The sequence below is a fragment of the Heloderma suspectum genome, chromosome 2 (assembly GCF_057233095.1).
Source record: "Heloderma suspectum isolate Gila_16-S chromosome 2, 16-S_ref, whole genome shotgun sequence".
Classification (NCBI taxonomy): domain Eukaryota; kingdom Metazoa; phylum Chordata; class Lepidosauria; order Squamata; family Helodermatidae; genus Heloderma; species Heloderma suspectum.
This window is the reverse complement of record NC_139459.1, coordinates 98959256-98980219: the sequence shown is the minus strand read 5'-3', so window position 1 is coordinate 98980219 and position 20964 is coordinate 98959256. Positions and strand designations below refer to the sequence as shown.

At 43.8% G+C, this 20964-nt stretch overlaps 1 protein-coding gene across 8 annotated transcripts; it reads right to left on the bottom strand.

Moving 5' to 3' along the window:
- Window positions 1-626: 626 nt before the first annotated feature.
- Window positions 627-20901, bottom strand: NMRK1 (nicotinamide riboside kinase 1). Of its 8 annotated transcripts, none has more exons than XM_084834289.1 (9): window positions 20789-20901; window positions 17461-17503; window positions 16019-16109; window positions 14782-14843; window positions 12691-12859; window positions 12543-12614; window positions 4221-4327; window positions 3006-3086; window positions 627-1766 (listed from the first exon to the last, which is right to left on the bottom strand). In XM_084834289.1, the coding sequence occupies exons 4-9, from the start codon at window positions 14819-14821 to the stop codon at window positions 1738-1740; spliced, it is 498 nt and encodes a 165-aa protein (XP_084690415.1). In that variant the 5' UTR covers window positions 14822-14843; window positions 16019-16109; window positions 17461-17503; window positions 20789-20901; the 3' UTR covers window positions 627-1737. The 8 variants fall into 8 exon arrangements, 7 of the variants coding, with proteins under 7 accessions (XP_084690415.1, XP_084690409.1, XP_084690414.1 ...); XM_084834283.1 differs by having other exon boundaries at window positions 14795-14843; XM_084834288.1 differs by having other exon boundaries at window positions 14782-14839.
- Between the last annotated feature and the right edge of the window lie 63 nt (window positions 20902-20964).

Genomic DNA, 20964 nt, shown 5'->3' with positions numbered 1-20964 from the left:
CCAGTTCCATACGGAAAACATAAACAAGGGGAAAGGTGCCAGTAGCTGAAAATAAAAATTTGCCAGATCTGACTTCAACAGCACTCCTAGGGCATGTTGGCTTACACTGGTAGTACAGAAGAAATGGGAACATCATGACTGTTTCTTTGAGGCTTAGGTGATGCGTCTCTAGCACAGAATGGGTCTACAACAGCTCTCGCCCATGTAGAACCTAGGGGCCATGGCCTATATTATTAAACAAATGAGCTTTTTACTTCTGTATTTTACTCGCACCTCTGCATTTAGCCAGTTTCTAAATCTATGAAATAAAAACAGCTGGGGCACTGGTGCCTGAGCTCTAGATCAATTCCAAACACATTGGGCACTGGGGCAATTATCCTCTTAGTGCATTTTTTCTCAGCAAAGTAAGGTGGCTAATTATATATTTTAATAGAGTCCTTATCTAGCTACAGCAAACCTTACTATTTAAATATCTGAAATTCACTGCTACAGGTTTTTGTGGGAGTGGCAGCAGCAACAGCCTGGGAATTAGCTATATTACAGCTGCAACAGTACTTTATCCTGTTATAAGTGGTGACTACTTTATACTAATTACCAACAGAGTGTCAAAAGAAAAACAATGATATGTCAGGAAATATATTTACTAGCTTTGGGACTGAACCTGGTATAATCCATCTTCAGCATGGATACAGCCAATACCAGTGTCTTCATCCACAATTTAAGACAAAAGCAATCTCTTGACAGTCAGCTCAATTTCTATTGGTGTGTATTTTAACAACAACTGCTTTTAGAAAACAAAATATTGAATCTAATGTTTGTTCACTTTCTGCTTATCCGCCTTTTTGTAATGTACTTAAGACTCCAGGCTCTGATAGTTTCAGAAATAGACAGGCTGTAAGCTTAGATGAACTCAGCTGAGATCTTGCTCTAACCGTTATCATGGTGCAGTGAAACAAACTCCAGCTTTTCAGAAGCGTATCTATTCTATTCAGCTGATTAGCTCCACTGAAGGTGTAACACAGGGCTTGCAACATTCCACTATAATCATTTTCCCCATTTAATAAAGGTAGGAGGTTTATAGGAAAGGACTTGACTAATTCAAAATTGATTTCTTTATTAAGCAGTTTTTTTTAAAAAAATCCATCTTTCCCTTGTTGCCAGAGTTTGGATACATGGAATATTTTTAGATTTCCAACCTTGCAAGAAGAGCTTGATGACCTACTCAGGCAGACCCGGCTTGCTATGCCTTCCACCATAGAACAGCAGATGTATTGCAGGATGCATCCCTCTGGCAGTGTTGCTGAAGGAGCAGACTGAAATAGACAAAAGATTCCCCCCTCCCACACAACAGTGGAGGAAGCTTGCACCCCTTATTATATAGAGGGCAAAGATCAGTGAAAATGCCTGGGGGTAGTGTTGTATGAGGCAAGAAGGAAAAATAGTTGAGGAACTTAGCAGCTATGTGAGAAAGGAGCGGATGCAAGAGTTCCTTTCTGTCCAAAACCTGAGAGCATTAAGGCACTGGAATGAGTATGCCTAAGTTGATCTTCTGGGAGCATTACAAGTAGCTAGCAACTCCAACTGGAAAACACATCCATGGGAATGCCATGCCACTCCCTCTGGTCAGTGCTGCTTTAGGAGAGCTTCGGTTCGCTTCTTAAAACATCCTTTTTAGCCACAACATATACATCAATATTTTAATAAAGTTAGTTATTGCTCTCATTGAAGAGTAGGGACTCATACATGCAAAACCTTGCCTTGCTCACCTAGAGGAGAAAGAACCACACACATTAGTTCAACCACTCTGCTGCAGCTTCTTTATAGCCATTCATCTCTTTCTAATTTTATTCTTGCATCCTCCGGTTTGGCAGAAATTCAAAATGTTACGCTGTCAGATTAAGCTAATTCTTTGATGAACTACTGAAAACACCAATATATAGTATCCTCAATGCTATACATTTTGCTTTACAAGGGCTTGCAATAGTTTCTTAAAACATTCAGGTATACACACTTCCCTGAAGTACATCCTATTTAATATATTTACTTCAGAGTATGCTTAGGATTTCAATTTTTGCTATACCTTTATGTCAGTCAAATATATGCCAATACCATTTTCCAAGTATAGTTCTGCAAAATGCACACCTTAGGCCTGTACCTGTACCTAACTATAATGAAGAGTTAGTTCACAAAGTTCCTCAAAACTGGATGCATGCTTCACTTATAGCCCCAAAGGTTTCTTTGCAAGTGGAAAAATTAAATACCTAGAGAGGAGCTCACACTTTGTGCTTCTGCAAGAGTCATTTCAATTCTGCTGTGTCTTGCCATCAGGAGTGATTGCATCAGCTGTGATTGGATCATTCAGGGACAAGGCAGACCTGCCTCTGCTAGGAGTAGGGTGGGGCCAAAGACTTGCTCCAGGTTTGAGAGAACCCCTGCCAAAGTGCTCTGTGGTGGAGCCCCTCTGACATCAGCATACACACACACACACAACTGGGCCCCCTCTGGCAGGTTTAGTAGCGGCAGGCAGTTGCAAACTGCTTGTGATTTTAATTACCCACAATGACCTGATACAGCATCACTTTGGGGCACTGTGGGAAATCTGAAATGGTGTGCAGCTAATGGCCACTTCCTGCTGCCACTCACAAGATTGAACCCTGGGGTGGGCAGCATGAGAATGGGGGCAGTCCAAGAGCAGGCATCAGCGCGGGCAAATCTTGCCAAGGTGTTGAGGCCTTGGCAGATGCCCAAGGATGCTATCAGTTGACACCAGGCCTCAGAGCAGCCAGTCATGTAGATGTGTAGCAGGCAGTCTCTTCTCATGGAAGAAGGCATTTAACTTGCAGGAGGCTTCAATTAGCCAATTAATTCCTTACAGCACACAATTTGGAATGTGCTGGCTGACCCAAACTAACATGCCACTTCACAGAAGTGTTACCAACGCTGCACAGGACATCATTTTGATGTTTTCTTAATACAAGACATCTTGGCCCAGGCCAGCTACTTACTTGTCTTTTCCACTTTCTCTGCTATATCATCACAAATCCTTGAACAGAGGTCTTCCTGTGGTTTTGTTCCATCCAAATAAACTGGAAGAGGAGCAACAGAAGATCAGATCACCTTCAGCAGAACCAGAAATTCTCAATATACATTGCCTTCTAGTGCAGCCTGCAGAAGAGGACCTAACTGAATGGATTTATCCTGAATATTTCAGCATTGTATGCCACTCATAATACTCCCTTATATTTAGCTTCACATGTCATCAGTGACCTGGTTCACACAGAATGCTAACCCATTTTTTTTTTTAATACATGGGTTGTTGAGTTCTGGGTTGTCATGATGTGTGAACCCAGCCACACTAACAAACCATGGTTTTTTGACCAGAAACAACCCAGGAAAAAAACCTATGGTTTGTTGCTGGGTTGTGTACTCTGAGTTGTAACAACCACCCATGGTTTAAACATGTGAATCCAGAACCATGGATTGTTCTGCCAAACTACAGAGGCGGTGGGCAAGAGTGGTAAAAAAACAACACAGCCACTCTATATGCCAGTACTTCAGCACTGCAAAGGCATCTGGGATATAGGGAGAGCAAGCAATGCGGGGGGGGGGGGGATAATCCAAGGATTGAGAAAACAAACCATGGTTTGTTCAATCGTCTGCCAGACAAGCCCTGGATAGGGCAACAAACCATGGGTTAAATAAAGTATGGGTTTGTGTTATGTGAGAACCAGGTCCATGTGTAAAGAATGCTTCTTTAAAAAAAAAATCTAAATAAGGCTGTAGACTAGATTGTACAGTATGATCTTATACATGTCTACTAAGTAAGAGAATGTTGAAGGAAAGTTATTATCTTCAGCTACAATTGCCTTACCCATTCATTCCCATCCACATCTGCTCTGTTAGACAAATTCAGGGATATACTGGCAAGGCCAGTCCTCTGTACAGGGAAGGGCTGTAGCTCAGTGGCAGAGCACCTGCTTTGCATGCAGAAGGTCCCTGGTTCAATTCCCAGCTTCTCCAGGTAGGGCTGGAAGAAATTCCTGCCTGAAATTCTTGGAGAGCCACTGCCAGTCAGTGTCAACAATGCTGGGCTAGATGGACCAATCGTCTGACTCAGTATAAGGCAGCTTCCTGTGTTCCTTGAAGTGCATAAACATCACAGCTTGTGCCAACATCCTGTCCTTCAATGACCTACATGTATATTAAGATGTTTGCCATACCAATGCCAGTTTCACTTTCTTCCATCTCTCTCTTATGTTTCAGATACATGGGCCACACATGTCCATCGAAGTACCCTGGTGGGTCTGGTGGGTCATAAATTCTATTGCTACATTAAAAAAAATATATATATACAGGAGCTTCACTTATACGCCTTGCTTAGAAGAATTTCTGTCCAACAATACTGAAAACCTTGGACAAGGTGAACTGGTACAGGGGTGGGCAGACTTTAGGCTTGTGGGATCCACTTTAATTTTTTTAAATATAGAACCCCAAGGTCCACCAACTGGAGCCAAGTGCAAAGTGGTGGTTCAGGTCGGCAGACATATGCTACAAATTAAGGAAAAGGGTGCCTCTGAGCACATGCTAAGTCCAGGGATTTGTAATCAGTATCAGAACCAAGCTCACAAAGTCTTTCACACAAAACCCCATCCCTGGTCCCCCCCAATATTTTTCCAGCAACTGGATTTAGAAGGGGAAAAAAGAGCTTTATGGTTGTCACTGTTAGACAATTGGAGCCAGAAACCTTATTGCAAATCAATCCAAGAAATAGATCCTGATCTGTCCGGAGCGCCCTAGCTGCCTCTTGCAGTCCCCTCCAATAGCCAACTCAGGACACAGGCGACGAGGATTCTTTCCAAGGCTTTATTCTTTTATTACTTTATGACTCAGATACTAATCACTAGCGACTAAGCAAGGAACAGCACTGAGGAAAGATAGCAGAGTAGCCTAAGCTCCAGGTAAGGCAGTTGGTCCCCGTTTGAAGGGGAACCACAGGGAGACCCTGAACTTATGGGCTAGGGAGAGATCCTCCCTCTTTCCCTTGGGTCCTTGGGACACGACCGTTGTTTGAGCACCAAACGAGCGGAATGCCTCCTTTCGGCGCCCTCCATCTGTCATCGCTCCCTGCGTCTGCGCCGAGTGTCCAGCAAGCCCCCCTCCAGCGCTCTCTCACTGCCAGGGTCACTATCGATCCCAGGAATGCTGGCAGGAGGAATCTCTGTCAGCGCTGTGCTTGTGAGAGATGAGTGAGCTCCTCTCCCACGGATTGCTGTTCCTCTTCAGAATCAGAACTGCTCTGGGGCTCTATGGGCTCAGTTTCCACCCTGATATGATCTGCCAATCATGATCTAGTATTTACAGAAAATAAATCTTCTTTTTTATCAGAGTGATAATTATTAAAAGGTTTCTTCCTACTGTATTTTGCTCCAGTTTACACTTAAGTACCATGTCTCAAAGTGACCAATACCAAGCCTGTAGGGCAGGTTCCTCTAATTTAATGCAGGTTCAGATTTGTGACAGTCCCTTCCAAGTATGCTTAGCAGGGCCTGACATACACACTTAGCAAAACAATATCAAGTGTCTTTCCTGCTAGGCTACTATTGTGTCATGACTGGACACAAACAGGCAGTCAGGGGCGTGAAGCACCCTCTACCAGTTTTAATAAGTTGTGCTTCACACTACTGTGCAAAGTAATGTCTTTATTTTGTTTATTTGAAGTAATTTTATGCCGCTTCTCAGCCACAAAAGCTCCCAGAGCAGCTTACATATAATAAATGAAAAAATAACAGTCTCTGCCCACAGGCTTCCAATCTAAAAAGTCACAACACACAAGGAAAAAGGAATGCTGAGGGAAGGGGAGACATATTCTTTCAGCAGGGCTAGTGGAATGGCACTGTTCTCCCTCTCATCTCCCTCAGCTCGGCCTGCTGGAATGGCTGCTGCTGGTGACAGTTGAGGAAGGAGGAAGTTTTACATGAGGTTTTACATGTTAAATTGGGTTTGTCACTTTGAATTAGAACATCCTTATTTTATGTAAGTGTCATGTCTTCCTATAGAACTTAGGTGTCATCACACAGGGCTTTTATCCTGCGATTGAGATTCATCACTCACGGAAGTTTACAGGTCCCATGCATGACGTTGTCAACCTCCAGCACCTCTCATCCTTTCCAAGCAATTTCACAGGCTAATTTGAAACAGAAATAAACTAGTAATAAACAGATGTTTCTTATTTTTCCGTGGGAAAAACAACCCCGTGATAATACCTAGTCCACAGCGCCATCTTGTGGCTGCATAAATGAAACATATAGAACTCCCGGAAAAAGGGAGTTCTATAAGTTTCATATAGATGGAATGGAGCATGTCATGATCCTGAAAAGGAAACAGAGGCAGAAAATCCCAGTACAGTCGCATGATTTCTGCATCGTGTGATGACACTCTTAGTTTGAAATACCCATGTTTTAAGACGTTAAGCTTGACACTGCAACCCTATGTAGACCTCCTTCAGACTAACTCCCAATAAACTCAGGAAGTCTGACTTTGGAGTAAGCACACATAGGGTTGCGCTATCCCAGTGCAAATCCCAGGTCTTGATCATTAATCCATACATTTTTAGTTTGGGTAGATTTTATGGAGCCAGAACTTTTTGCATTTGCACAATAAAAAATACTGTTAGTGGCAGAAATCCCAAACGTTTGCCTGTTTGCCAAATTATGTTAGGCAAGAAGGAAGGAGGTTGTTTTATCGCTAGGTTTTACATATGCAGTGCCTAATACAGGGTGGAATATCTGTCCTGTCAGTCTGCAGTGTGCGCAGTGTAACAATGTTATTATTTGCAACTGTATACCATTTACACCACCACCACCACCACCTGGCCTTCCCTGTGGACTCCGGCCTGGCATTATTTTTAAGGGGATTTTTAATTGTGTGTGTGTGTGTGTTTTCTTTTTCTTCAGGGATTTTGTTGTGGTTTTAGGGGTGGGTAGCCTGCCTGATAGGCGGGAGCGAGGGGGCATGTGTCCACCTGATGGAGGCAACGGGGAGAGTGTTGGGGGCCAGAAGATACCGAGGCTGGGCGGCAGGCGCTGGCGAAACGCTAGGGGCAGGCCATGCCAGGTAAGGGGAACAAGGGAGAGATGTGTAGTATCTGTCCCCTGCTCCGGGCCGTCCAGAGCCAAAGGATGGCTGGGGGAGGCGTGACCCCATCTTCTGGCCTTCGTTTGCTGCTCTGCAATGCCAGGTCTGTTACCCAGAAAACCTCCCTCATCCATGACATGATCCTGGATGAGGGTGCAGACCTGGCATGTATTACGGACACCTGGCTGGCCGAGGCTGCTGCTCCAACCCTTGCAGCCATGTGTTCAGCTGGATTTTCGTATGCACAGCAGATGAGGGCTGGGGATCAGAGAGGGGGAGTGGCTGTTATCTACCGAGAGTCCTTGGTCTTCACCAGACCCCCTCTCTGGGAGACCAAGGTTGCTGAGTGCATGTACTGGAGGTTGGGCCCGAAGGGCAGTCTAGGGATTCTGCTCGTGTACCGTCCACCCCGCTGCATGACTGACTCCCTGGCCGAGGTGCTTGAGGTGGTCTCTGATGTGCGTGTGCAGTCCCCTAACTTATTGGTGTTGGGGGACTTCAACGTACATTCGGAGGCCATCCTCACAGGAGCACCTCGGGACTTCATGGAGACCATGGCCTCCTGGGAGCTGCACCATATTCTAACTGGGCCCACCCATGTCGCCAGTCATGCACTAGACCTTGTGTCTGTTTCTGGAGAAGCGGGGAGTGATCTGGAAGTCGGGGGTATATCCACCACCCCCTTGTCATGGTCAGATCACTATCTGGTGACGTTGGACTTCTCGGTTCCACAACCCCTCTGCAGGGGTGGAGGACCCATTAAAATGGTCCACCCCAGGCGTCTTATGGATCCAAATGGATTCCTGAACGCGCTTGGGGATTCTCTGGGGCATGCCAACGGCCACTCGGTCGAGACCCTGGTGGGTGGCTGGAATGCCGCAATCACTGGGGCATTAGATTAGGTGGCTCCGAAACGCCCTCTCCCCCTGAACAGGGCTCAAGACTGCACCATGGTTCAATCCGCGGTTACGAGCTCTGAAACAGGAGGTGAGACGGCTAGAGCGCCGGTGGCGGAAGTCTCGCTCCAAAGGCGATCAGACATGGGCTAGAGCTGTATCTTCAGCCTATGACGTAGCGGTGAAGGCAGCAAAAAAGGAATATTATGCTGCCTCTATCGTGTCTGCAGAGTGCTGTCCCAGGAGGCTGTTCCAAGTGGTCCGGAGCCTGGTCGGTCCTGTGGCTCCGGAACCACTGGAGCATTCTAAGGCCTCCTGTGAGTCCATGGCAAGGCACTTTGCAGATAAAATTGATCAGATTAGGTGTGTTACTCTGCACGCTGTGGATACAGTTAGTGAGCAAGAGGTGGCCTGTGGCAAACCGGTTTTGTGGGATCGGTTCCAGCTTCTTCCTCCTGATGAAGTGGACAAGGTGCTTTCATCGGTACGGCCGACCACCTGCTTACTTGATCCTTGCCCATCTTGGCTCATTATGAGCTGCAGAGAGAGACTGGGTGAGGGGATCAAGGCGGTGGTGAACACCTCCCTTGAGGAGGGAGTGATGCCATCAGCCCTCAAGGAGGCAGTGATAAGACCGCTCTTAAAGATGCCCTCCTTGGATCCTCAAGTTTTGAACAACTTTTGCCCAGTCTCAAATCTGCCATTTTGGGGCAAGGTGATTGAGCGGGTGGTGGCTTTGCAGTTGAAGGCACACTTGGAAGAAACTGATTATCTAGACCCATTTCAGTCGGGCTTCAGGCCTGGGCATGGGACAGAAACGGCCTTGGTCACCTTGGTAGATGATATGAGGAGGGCTCTGGATAGGGATGAATGCTCCTTCCTTGTTCTCCTCGACCTCTCAGCGGCTTTCGATACCGTTGACCACGGTATCCTCCTGGACCGCCTGGAGGGGTTGGGCATTGGGGACACCGTATTGCAGTGGTTCTGGTCCTTCCTCTCCGGCAGGTACCAGAGGGTAGCACTGGGAGAGGAGGTTTTGGACCCGTGGCCACTTACTTGTGGGGTGCCACAGGGTTCCATCCTCTCCCCGATGCTATTTAACATCTATGTGAAGCCGCTGGGGGCTATCATCAGGAGGTCTGGGGTGCGGTGTCATCAATATGCGGATGACACGCAGCTCTACCTCTCGTTTAAATCTTCACCAAGGTTGGCCGTAGAATCCCTGTCCAAATGTCTGGAGACGGTGAGTGGCTGGATGGGGAGGAAAAGGCTGAAGCTGAACCCTGACAAGACCGAGGTACTTTTGGTGGGAGACAAGAAGAGGCTGGGAGATGTTGACCTGGTGTTGAATGGGGTACGGCTACCCTTGAAAGACCAGGTCCACAGCCTGGGGGTCATTTTGGACTCCCAGCTGTCCATGGAGGCTCAGGTGTCAGCTGTGAGCCGGACAGTGCTGTATCAACTCCATCTGATACGGCGGCTGCGCCCCTTCCTTCCCGACCATCTGCTCCCATCGGTAGTACATGCCCTGGTCTCCTCTCGTTTAGACTACTGTAATGCGCTCTACGTGGAGTTACCCTTGGAGACGGTTCGGAAACTGCAGCTGGTACAGAACGCGGTGCCTCGCCTGATTAAAGGCAGCCGCCGGCGAGATCACATCACTCCAGTGCTGAAGGAGTTGCACTGGTTACCAGTTGTTTTCCGGGCCAAATTCAAGGTGTTGGTTTTGACCTTTAAAACCCTATATGGTTCCGGCCCAGCCTATCTTAAGGAGCGCCTCCAGCAGTACCAGATAGGCCGCTTAACAAGATCAGCCTCGGATGGCCTTCTCTCTGTCCCATCAGCCAGGACAGCTAGACTGGTGGGGACGAGGGAGAGGGCCTTTTCTGTGGTGGCCCCCACTCTGTGGAACTCCCTCCCTAGCGAACTCCGTCATGCCCCCTCTTTAATGAGCTTCCGTCGTGCATTAAAAACGCTGTTGTTCAGGCAGGCGTTTGGGGTGGGTTAGGGTATTTTAGAAAATGTTTTTATTGTAGAATTTTATTGTTTTAAACTGTTTTTATTGTGTGTTGTACATCGCCCAGAGTGGCTGGGTGACCAGCCAGATGGGCGATTAATAAATTTAATAATAATAATAATTATTATTATTATTATTTAAGTGTCAGATATGCCTGCTGGAACGAAACAAGGCCTCTATAGCACATCAGCAATTCAATGGTCTCCGTATAAACAAAATGTGTTAACTAGATAATTATGCTGGTACATAGAACTAGGGAGGTTTAAACACACAAATGCATATCATTTCCTTAGGTCATGATTCAACACAGAGTTAAATCATTTAGGGCACAATCACTAGGGTGCTTGGTTGAAGCTTTCATGTTGTTTGGAGTTATATTGACTTTGTAGTCAATTGTTACAGAGGAGCTCCAGTTGTGCTGATTCTGACATATTGTGCACTATGGATTTAGCATTACCCTGACACCTTGGCTCAAGAACCCATTTTCATCTGGAAGATACAGCCTGAAAACTGCCAGGAATGCTGTTAAGGTTCTGGAACTGCTGCAGAGACACAGGAGCCATAGAATGTACCTGCTTCCTCATTGATTAAAGGAAGTTGTTCCCTACAATCTGGGAAAACATGAAAATGCCTGCCCGATTTGCCATGCCACCACCCAGTTGACTAAACATGAGGGTACCTTTGAACTGGCCAGTCAAAACCCCTGACAGGAAAAATAGTCCAATCCTGAAGTGTCCCTATATCCCAGTCAGGTCAGCTAAGTCAAGCACTATCTGAGTATCACTGATGACACCTTTTGTTCTTAATATTGTGCTGCACCACTCCGTATAGCCAGCTCACAGGGAACATTCTATTCAGCTGCTAGAACCTAATTATTCCTTTTGTTTTGTCCCATCCTGAGTCTAGTGTCTGAGCCAGCGGGCTCTTTATCCCCTTTGTTTTGAATGCTTTAACTGCCTTTAAATTCAAGCAGATGATGTTCATTCTCTCTGCTTAGGCATCCCTTAAATTGGTGTGTCTCACCTCTGAGAATAACCTGGGGTCCAGTTGACATGCTCCTCATGACTCTTTCCTAGCATGATTCTCTGCTCTATTTTGGCACCTACCCCACATTTCTAGGGCCAGAGTTACCCACTTTCCTGTATCATTTGCCAGAGATAGACAAATTTGCTTCATAAACTCAGAAAGCTGGTGCTTTACCCCATGGTAAAGCAGCCCCATTGAGTCCAAAGCCAGGTTTCACGCACAGCGTAGCATAATCTGCCAACTCTACTCAACCATTCTGGTGCCTGGTAGGGCTCTGCGACCTATGCAGGACTTGTCAGTTCCAAGTCAAAAAGTGGAATTGGTCCCAAAGGGAGCACTGGAAAGTGGCTACCAAAAGTCTCAAGCGGAACATACAATTTCTAAATCTAACTGGAAACTCTGAGAGAGAAGCTGCCTTACCAAGCTCTCCATCCCTATCTGTTTTTAACCCAAACGGAGGTGGTGCCAGGATCCCTAATAACAGCACAGCCATCATTTCGGTCTCCGCATCACTGCCTACCCAGACACCTTTCTTTTGGGATGTCTGTATGCAACATGATGCAGCCCATTGTCTAGAAGGCCAGAGTGATCTTAGATTATTCCCCATCTATCCATTTTGACCCCTTGCAGCCCGCCATTTTCACCAGTACCTGAACTTCGTGATTACATAACCTTCCAGTCCTCTGCTCCACCGTTTCTGTAGAGCCGCCTTCCCCTCCTTATTTGGGTGGAGCTAATTTCTCCAATCTTCATCTTTATCTTTTCTAGTTAGGTCTAATAGAATTGGTATAGCAGCCCATATGCTAGTGGGTGGGAATACTGACCAAAGCAATTTTCTGCTCAGTAATGAATGCACATGGGCAAGTTTTGAGAACAAAAATCTATACAAATAAAGTTCATGTTTAAATGAGTGTTTGAGCTAATTTCCCCATTTTAGAAGTAGCAATTCCCATTTTAGTAAGAGCATAGCGCAAAACCAATGTGTGCACACCTCCGGTTAAAGGCCTCCTTAGAGTTGTTACACGTGTACACATAGATGGTGTGTGTCCATAAGAAGCAGCAACACAACAGCCGTTCCATCAGGTTGCAGCAGGAGCAGAAAAGGAAAACGGGGTCGCCATCAACTCTGCTGAAAAATCAGCAATTTTGGGCTCCTCTCTTTGAACAGTTTCCACTCCAGGTAGTCATGACAAGAGCTTAAAAAAGTAGTGCCCGCATTTGCTTTGTTCCTTGCCCTTTCCAGTCCCTTCTCCTTTTGTGTCCTGTCTTTTAGATTGTAGACCTGAGGGCAGTTTCATTATTGACAGCTGAAGAGTGAGTAGGGTAAAATAGCTTTAAATAAACAAAGAAACCGCTTGTTATGGTGCAGTATGCGCGTGTGTACATGTCTACACGCGTGTGTGCAGAGGCTGTAACTATGGCTAAAGAGTAAAGTATTGTATTAGGTGCTGATTTTAGGAACACATTACCTTCTCCTCCTCTTACATTCTTCATAAGGAATTGTTAGGAAATACTTTCTGTCCCATATATCACTGAGAGGCCTGCAAGAACAAACAAATAAGTAAGGCATGGATGTTTGCTATATATTATTTACTGTAACATGCTAAACATGCTTACTTGTAGTTATACAGAAGGAATCCTTCAACAATTAAGACATAAATGTCTTCTGTTCCTTTCTGATCATCATGTGTACTACTTGGTGGTCTTGTCAATGCAGAGGCTTCTGGGTGTGTCATCCAAGAACGTATGCTCGCCACCATTTTTTCCATCTGCAGGGCATCAAGTACTAGAAGAGACACTTTAATCTTAAAATTAAAGGCAATGATACAAGGCCTGCATTCTTTCCTTTAATGAGATACTCAAGAGTTCACGCTTGAGCTGTATAATAAGCAGCATGGAAAAGAAATTCCACTCAAATGCAGCCAGTTTCATTATGGGATTCAGCATTGGCAGAGAAACCAGAGGATACATGAAATAAAGCTTGAGCATTTTACTGTTATTCATCAAGGCTGAAAACAGTCAGGGAGGATGAGCCATAGGGTGTAACTGAAAATGCTAGGTGTATGGATGGACAGCACATCAAATAATCTCATTACAGTCCCCAAATCTATAAAATTCTCTGCAAAGAGCAGCTATTAATAACTTCCATGCAATAGCAAGAGAGAAGTGATGGTTTCCATTTGTCACAGCCAGGTGGGCTGTGTACGTTTAGGTTTGTATCCTGAATCATAGATTTGAAATGGAATATCAATGCCCCTTTAAAGCAAAATGGATTGGCTTGGGAAATACATATAGCCATTTCACAGCATTTCAGTGCTGGGAACAATGTCTACACACAGGATGCTTGCTTATAATTAATTCTGTAAGAGCTGTGTGGGGGACGTTGGCCAACACATTTCAGTTTGATCTTTTTATGCAGCAGAAATCACCATTAAGTTTAACCTTAACTTAAAATTGGAGGAGAAAGCAGTTTATTGGAAAGTAAATGTATCATGACCATCATGTTTATTAAACTCCAAGTTCACTTATTATTTTGTCAAGAAAAATAATCAAAATGTGTTCTCCCTAAATGATCAAATTTAGAAATAAATTCAGTTGTGCAGTTTAAATAGTCACTTTGGGACAGATGTCTGCATTGTTTCATCTGAACTCAGTATTATTGGCTTTTTAGAGATGCTTAAGACTGCAATTCCCCAGTATCGTTACTTAATGAAAGAGGAAGCACCACATTTAGATACGTAAAATGCAACCGGAGCTGAAAATTGAGCTACGCAATCAAGTCTTTGCACTATAATCAGGAGGCACTGAGCAAAATATCCAAGGATGTTTCCAGAGGAGGCTTTTATTATGCCATTGCCCTGCCTCATTCACAGAATTTTATGTTGCCATCTTCGACTCGTAACCACCTTGTTTCGCCACCACTTCTAACATCTTTTTTCTTACCATGGAAAACCCATTAAGGAGAAAAAGGTGGAATAGCTGCACAACACCTTTCAATCGGTAGCACTAGGAGCCCTCTGTCTGGAAGCACCCCACGTCAACAACATGTTCACCACTAAAAAATTATTTTTCAGGTACCACAGAGTTCCACCCCACTCACTAAAATTTTTAAGCCAGTTTTTTCTACTAGTTCGAATTGCTGGAGAAATTATGAAAAATCACGTGTTATGGTCCTGTAGAAGGTGGTCAGGATTTTGGTCAGACATGACTTTGCAAGTTAATTTTCCTTATTGTTTCTTGAAATTTACAAAGTTAATAACTGCCTGTTTCCTAAAACTGTCAGCGTTGACTGGCTCTCCACAAGCTAATTGCATGCTGCATTTATTGCCAAATGTCCGGTACCACAAGCTTTAAAAGCCAAGGGAATCCAAGCCTAGGCGGCAGAAATGGAACATCTGGCTTAGTTCTACAAGTCAAAATTTACGAACAGTTGAAAACGATGTCTGAAACCCATGCTTAGAATGCTTTGACCAAACACTAGGCTGCTGATATACCTGCTCAGCCTCTGAGACTCTTTCCTGTGTGAAGATGCAAGCTGCGCTGTGGTATGAAGGAGATAGTTGAAGATAAATATATAGACTGTATATTAACTTTAAATTTGCTGGAAATGGTGGTTTATCTGAATATGATTATTTTTGCTTATCTTGATGTTTTCAATATCAAAGCTCATTTAAAAACAAACAAACCCCTATTAATTATTTTTAGTACCTCGTCTACTAACCATCATACTGCAGAAATCCATGGTCATCTACAGCCACTTCAGATTCTGGCTGGAAGGAAGAAATTCATTAACATTGTGGAAGCAACTTGAAGGTGAAGAAGGAATACACGCCTCTTCAGTTTGTAAGTTTACTGGAGTCAGTGAGCAGTATCCAATGCTGCCCATGTGCCAGCGGGACCCACCAATAGCACAATGGGAAGCTGGCGCAGGATGTACAGGTTTTGTTAAATCCATTCCATCTGTGTTTTCTGGGTTGCCAGCCATCTTTTGTTCTGTCTTCCACTTGTTGACGGAATCAGATTTTTTGTACAAGAATTTTGTTTACAAACATGTATTTGCATGAATCCCCCCCCCCCGTAAAAAAAAGTAGTCTGCAAGTCTGTGCAATTCAGAAAAAGCCAGTCCACTGCAGAATCTGCAGATCAGATTCACAGAAATACGCTCTCATTTGAATCCGTTGCAGATTTCTCCGACATCCTTAAGCTAGCGGTTCCTTAAGCAGCCAGAAATGACCTGAAATGCTGACCTGTACTGTTCCAGAAATTAGCATTTCAGCTTGTTTCTAGAGTTACCTGAGGAAGCACTCGTTTCCTGTTGTGCCATCGGTCAGTCCCACGGGCACAACAAAATGAGCATTGGGCAGCGGCAATACTGGATACTGGCCAAACACTTTAGAGGCAAGACAGCATGGAAGGCAGGACAGCATGACCACTGAAAATGGGGCACAACGTAGCTAGGCACATAATGGGACAGATAGTATCCAGAAAGGTTAAGCATTTTAAGGGGACATAAGTCATAACCCAACAAGAAACTGAAAGCCAGAACTAGCAGTAAACACCCCGATCATTCTGTATCAAATAACTCCAGATCCTGCACATTGTGAAAATGTATATTGGTGCTAAATTTGCAACAACAAAAGCACACAACACAAACCACATGCTGATCATTAAGAAGTTGGAATTTGCCAAATTCATCTTTAGTCAGCAAGGACCAGGATGATAACGCCGCCATCCATGCATTCTCCTCCAATGTGTGGATGGCAGCAGGGCAATGGCGATGTGATAGAGATGGCAGGGTCAGCAAGCATGACCCCACTCCCCCCCCCTTACACAAGTCTAGTTGTGCGATGGCCTGAACTCTGAAATAGGGCTATACTGCATTAATCTTTTGAATTAAATTAAAATATTCCAGTCTGTATTTGTTGAAGTCTCTTGAATTTGTTACCTTAAAAAAGTCATCTTGAGAGATTATAGTACAGTTTGGAAACAGTTTCTTAAGCTTTCTTGCCAGAGTCGTCTTCCCTCCATTTGTTACGCTGAATTGGAGATTTGAAGAAAGAATGTTAAAATAGCAGATTGTACAATGCACACTAGCAACCACACCATTCTGATAATCCAGCGTTAATAATGTTGCTTGCCACATTATCTACACCGTACTCTGGCAGGTACAGTTTGCCTAGATATTTTTAATTCTTTCAGATAGTAGATACTATTAGGGCCAAAAGCATATTTACTGCAAGAGTCCAAGGGCATTTTCAGACAACTTTTATTAACTTTTGCATGATAAGTGCACAATGGTTACTTGGTTGTTGCAGGGAACGTTTGCTCAACAGCTCCTCTTTCAGGGAGTCACATTTTCTCACAAGTCTTGTGTTGCTGGAAAAGAGAAATCCACACTCTCCGCAGCTAGCATGGCTCTTGCAATCATTTGTTCCATTTCAAGTGCACCAGTTCCTTGGGCTGGTTAGTGCTGCAATAGCACCGCTAACGACTAACTCTTTCACACACACCTACACACACAACTTTAGAGCAGGACTGGGGAACCTGAGGCTTTCCAGAGGTTATCGGGCTCCAACTCCTATCAGCCCCAACCTGCATGACCAATGGTCAGGGCTGAGGGAACTGCAGTCCAGCAACATCTGGAGGGCCACAAGTTTCCCACCCCTCCAGTGGAAGCTTCCAGACAAAAGGCTCCTAGCAGTACCAAATCAAAAGGGGTTGTGCAGCTATTCCACAAAAGCTATTCTTTTACTGCTTAATAGATTTTTTGTGTTGTTAAGAAGGGGGGGGGGCACAGGAGGGTTATAAATGGAAGACAATGTCATCTGGATCTCCTGTTAAATTCCATGCCTGAGGTAAGGTGACTGCAAAATGAAAGCCTCATCTGAAAACACCCAGGATCACATCAGCACAGGACAATATCACTTTCCGTTTTTAAAACAAGTGGCAGAAAAACTACCTCCACATAAGGCAGAGGTGAGGTATGGCAGATAGTTACTCCACTGCAGGGTTAGCACTAGTAAAATGCTAAGAAGATTCATTTTCCCCACTGTCTGGTAAGGTGATTAGGCAGAATCACACAAACTAAGTAAACAAAGTGAAAAATGGAGATGAAAAGATTTAACCAATATTCCACATTCTGCCGATATATTTGAACATCTAATAAAGCATGGCCATTTTTTAAGCCCCCCTGCCCCCGCCGCATTTGCCATGGCAAAAAGTGCTGTGATTTTGCAAAGAAGACGCAGTGTGTCCTGGCAATTTTGGCAGGGGTGGGGTGTGCCCCCCAGTGGGTTTGGAGGGGGGCAATGCACCACCCCAGTCCCCAGAAGTTGCCCAACCCAGATCTAAAGCAAAACAGATTTTGAAACTACTTTTTACACTTACCCTCCAAGTCCAACGACCAACTTGTTCATGATTCATTTACAACCTAAACATAAAATTGAGAGAGTCATTGTATCAAGAGCAGTAACATGTTGTACATGAGCAACTTCTATTTGATTCACAGAATATTGTTAAATTTTAAACATCTGGTATGTTTCTAGACATAGTTGCAGGGAGGGTGGGTAAGAATTATTGAACACAAAAACCATATTTGTTGAGTTTGAGTTTTATTGTTTTCAATTTTCTCTTGGTTTTGACTGTGGATATACATCACTCTAGGATTTGCAACAGAAATATGAACTAGCTCCGAATTAACACTGGGCATTATGAAACTTCTATTCATACAATTAACCCGTGATGGCTCATTAACATAAGAGTCATCATTTAATCCTGCTTTCCCAGTGATTTAGAAAATCAAATTGTATGAAAAGGAGGTAGGCCCCAAACAACAGTGGTATGTAAGATGTTTACCCCAAAAATATTAAAACATCAAATAATATTGCATAAAACATATGTATTGAACACTATAAAGACAAAACACATCACAATACAAGTAATTATAAATATCTAGTCTAGACTGTGTGTGTCAATATAATAATTCAGCTGTAAATAGAGTTAAAGTTCTGAATAAATTTCTCAGTGTGGAATTCCGAGTCAAGCAAAGCCAAGATGGTATGACAACCCAACTTGAATTGTTTATTCACCAACTCAAGATATTTTAGTATTACAGCATGTAACTGGATAGAATAAAAAAGACATGACAGTGACGAAAAAAAAGTGTAAGTGGACTGGCCTGTAAGATTTTTCAACTACAATAGTTTTGGAACTGTAGAGTAAATACAGAGTTTTGGAATTGCATCAACCTAAGATAAAGCTGAGTACAAATTATCTCTGGAGCCAGCCTTTATATCAATTTGAGCTACTACCATTTTTAGAGCATATTTGGAAGTAACTCTCTCAGGCCTTCAGCCATGACGTATCACTGAACTATTATATTGTACAGACTGTTTGCACTTTGATGTGTATGACAGATCATCATCATACTAGAATTGTACAACAGAAAAAGCTTTCAGTGCAAATGTTTCATATGGTATTTGTAGTTGAGAAGTGTGGGGGCGGGGGGGGGGAGACTTGTTCTGACTCTAGTCCAGTTCATACACATGTGATGAATGTATGAACCAGCCCTTAGAATTAGCAACACCAAGGCTCTATGACTCCTCACAGCTGGTGATGAAAGGTCTGTCATGTATCTCACTGCATCAAGATTAGTCTGCTAAAAAGTAAAGCTTTCCTTTCACAACATAACTGAACATATATCAAGCCTGACCTCTGGAGATTTCTAGCAATATTTGGGCAGATTAAGCTATACAGGTTTGCAGGTTCCATGCCTATTTGTGCATTTGTGAACATTTTTTACTGCTGTGCTGGATCTTAAATAGTAGAAAGTCCCCATTCAAATGATTATCTCTATCAGCAATCCTACGATCTCCAATGCTTTCCATTGCAGATTGCCCAAACAGCATAATAGAAGCAGCAAAGTAAGCCCAATGGCATCATACTCAGGCAAATGTTACATGTAAATATGGCACACATACACACAGTTCTTGAAATACTATAGACAAACTAAGGATATGAGAACAAGTACCAGTTTGCATGGTATGGTACATTTCATTAAAGCCAACACTTCATGGGTAACCTCTGAGAAAGTGCTGTTAGGATACAGGTGCAAAGCTATTATTACAAATACTAGTAAACTTAAATGCAACTAGGTTATTTGTTGTTAATTTCTCACCCATTAGAAAGCAGTTGCTGCCAAGCCATTTACTTAACTACATAAAGATGAAAAGTTTGAACTCTGTCATGCAGACAGTGATGCAAGGTAAGATTTCAGGTCAACAGGGCATGGGTCCAAAACAAATGAAGAAACACCAAAGAGGAACATTACACAGCGTGCGTGCGTGTGAGTGAGAGAGAGAGACTGACTCTATCATGAGTTGTATTCTGCATCACTATTTCACACTGTCTGATTTTACTCTGACCCAAGTAGCATTCTCAAACCACTAACAACAATTTCTGCGAGAATAAGATTGCAGCTAATGGCTTCCAAGTGTTTATGACAAAAACAATACAGGGAAAGGCTTATTTATAAGCAATCCCATTACAGTTACAGCTTTCATGCATACATTCAACTCCAGGGGCATTTAATGAGCTTAGAATCCCAAATTTAAGCACATTAACTGAGAAGCAAGTCCCATCAAGTTTAATGGGGCTTATTTCCTAGTAAGTATACTTTGGACTGTAGACTTGAACTGCTTTTATACAGGCTAGAAAGTGGACATTTAAAATCAAGCATACATATCTATCCTGGGAATACGGCAAAGAGCCTTGTGGCACCTTGAAGACTAACACCTGTATTCTAACATAAGCTCTCATGCACCACAGCCTACTTCATCAAAAATTATTCAAGGAAAGTAGTTTTACATTCAGATTCCTGGTACAGAAAATGTAAAAACGGATGTAAGTGTCACTGTCTAAAAGGAGGAATCGTCTCAGAAAGTTGAAAAAGAACCTATCCATAGGTATCCTGGCTGCTCAAATATTTCCATGAGTTTCTTCACAAAAGCTGTGAAGATATAAAACCCCTGAAATGCTAAACTAACCCTCCCCCCGCCTCTTCATAACTAGTGCTAATTGCTTGCTTTTGCTGGAGCATAGGAGTAAATCAGATTTTAGATTTTGAGACAGGGGACTAAGGCTGCAACCCTCTGACATAGAGCCTATGCTTACTTGGGAACAAGTCCTATTGAACACAGTGGGACTTCTGAGTAAGCATGCATGGGACTGCACAATCTTATGTATTTTTACTCAGAAGTCAGTCCCATTGTCTTCAATGGTAAGCATAGCGGGTTGCACTTAATTCCGAAGAAACACGCATATCGAACTGCTCGTTTCCTTCCATCTACTACTCCGGCTTCTCTGGTTTATGAGGCAACCTCTGCATCTTTCAAATCCGTGCTTTAAACTAGAGGAAAACACTGCAGTCAGGCAGGAGCTATTCCAGCATGCTGGAATATAGGGTTGCATATATACAGCGTCCACGACTGAACAACAAGGCGTTTCTGAATTCTTAAGGGTTCGTCTGCGGTTGTTTTACCACGCACTTTGCGTTGGGTATATCCAGCCTTCATCACACGCCACGCAGAGCAAGAAGCCATTGTCACTATCCTCACCCGAGTTTGCATAAAAGTCTTCTCGACCGATTTCCTGCGAAGCAGCAACATCAGACACTTACGCAACAAAACGACAGTGAAATGCACAGTGCCCCACCTACCTTCCTCTTCTAAGCAAGGCGCGCGAACAGAAAAGTCAAGTGGGAACTGCGTTCATAACGCACGCAACAAGCAAGCCGTTGCCCCATTACAGTTTCGCTGAAAAGGCCGCTGTGCCCCGCCCTGTACGGAAGATGCAAAAAATGGGCAGCGGGCGACTGTGCTTGATGCAACTACA

What these genes read in the sequence shown, in the direction of transcription:
- NMRK1 (XM_084834282.1), bottom strand. Translation starts at nt 16,216, where the DNA reads ATGTGGCAAGCAACATTATTAACGCTGGATTATCAGAATGGTGTGGTT. An exon ending in GAATGTAAGAGGAGGAGAAG is followed by an intron (nt 4,328 to 12,542) that starts GTAATGTGTTCC and finishes TTTTTAATGTAG; the next exon opens with CAATAGAATTTATGACCCAC. An exon ending in AGAGAAAGTGGAAAAGACAA is followed by an intron (nt 1,767 to 3,005) that starts GTAAGTAGCTGG and finishes TTTCTCCTCTAG; the next exon opens with GTGAGCAAGGCAAGGTTTTG.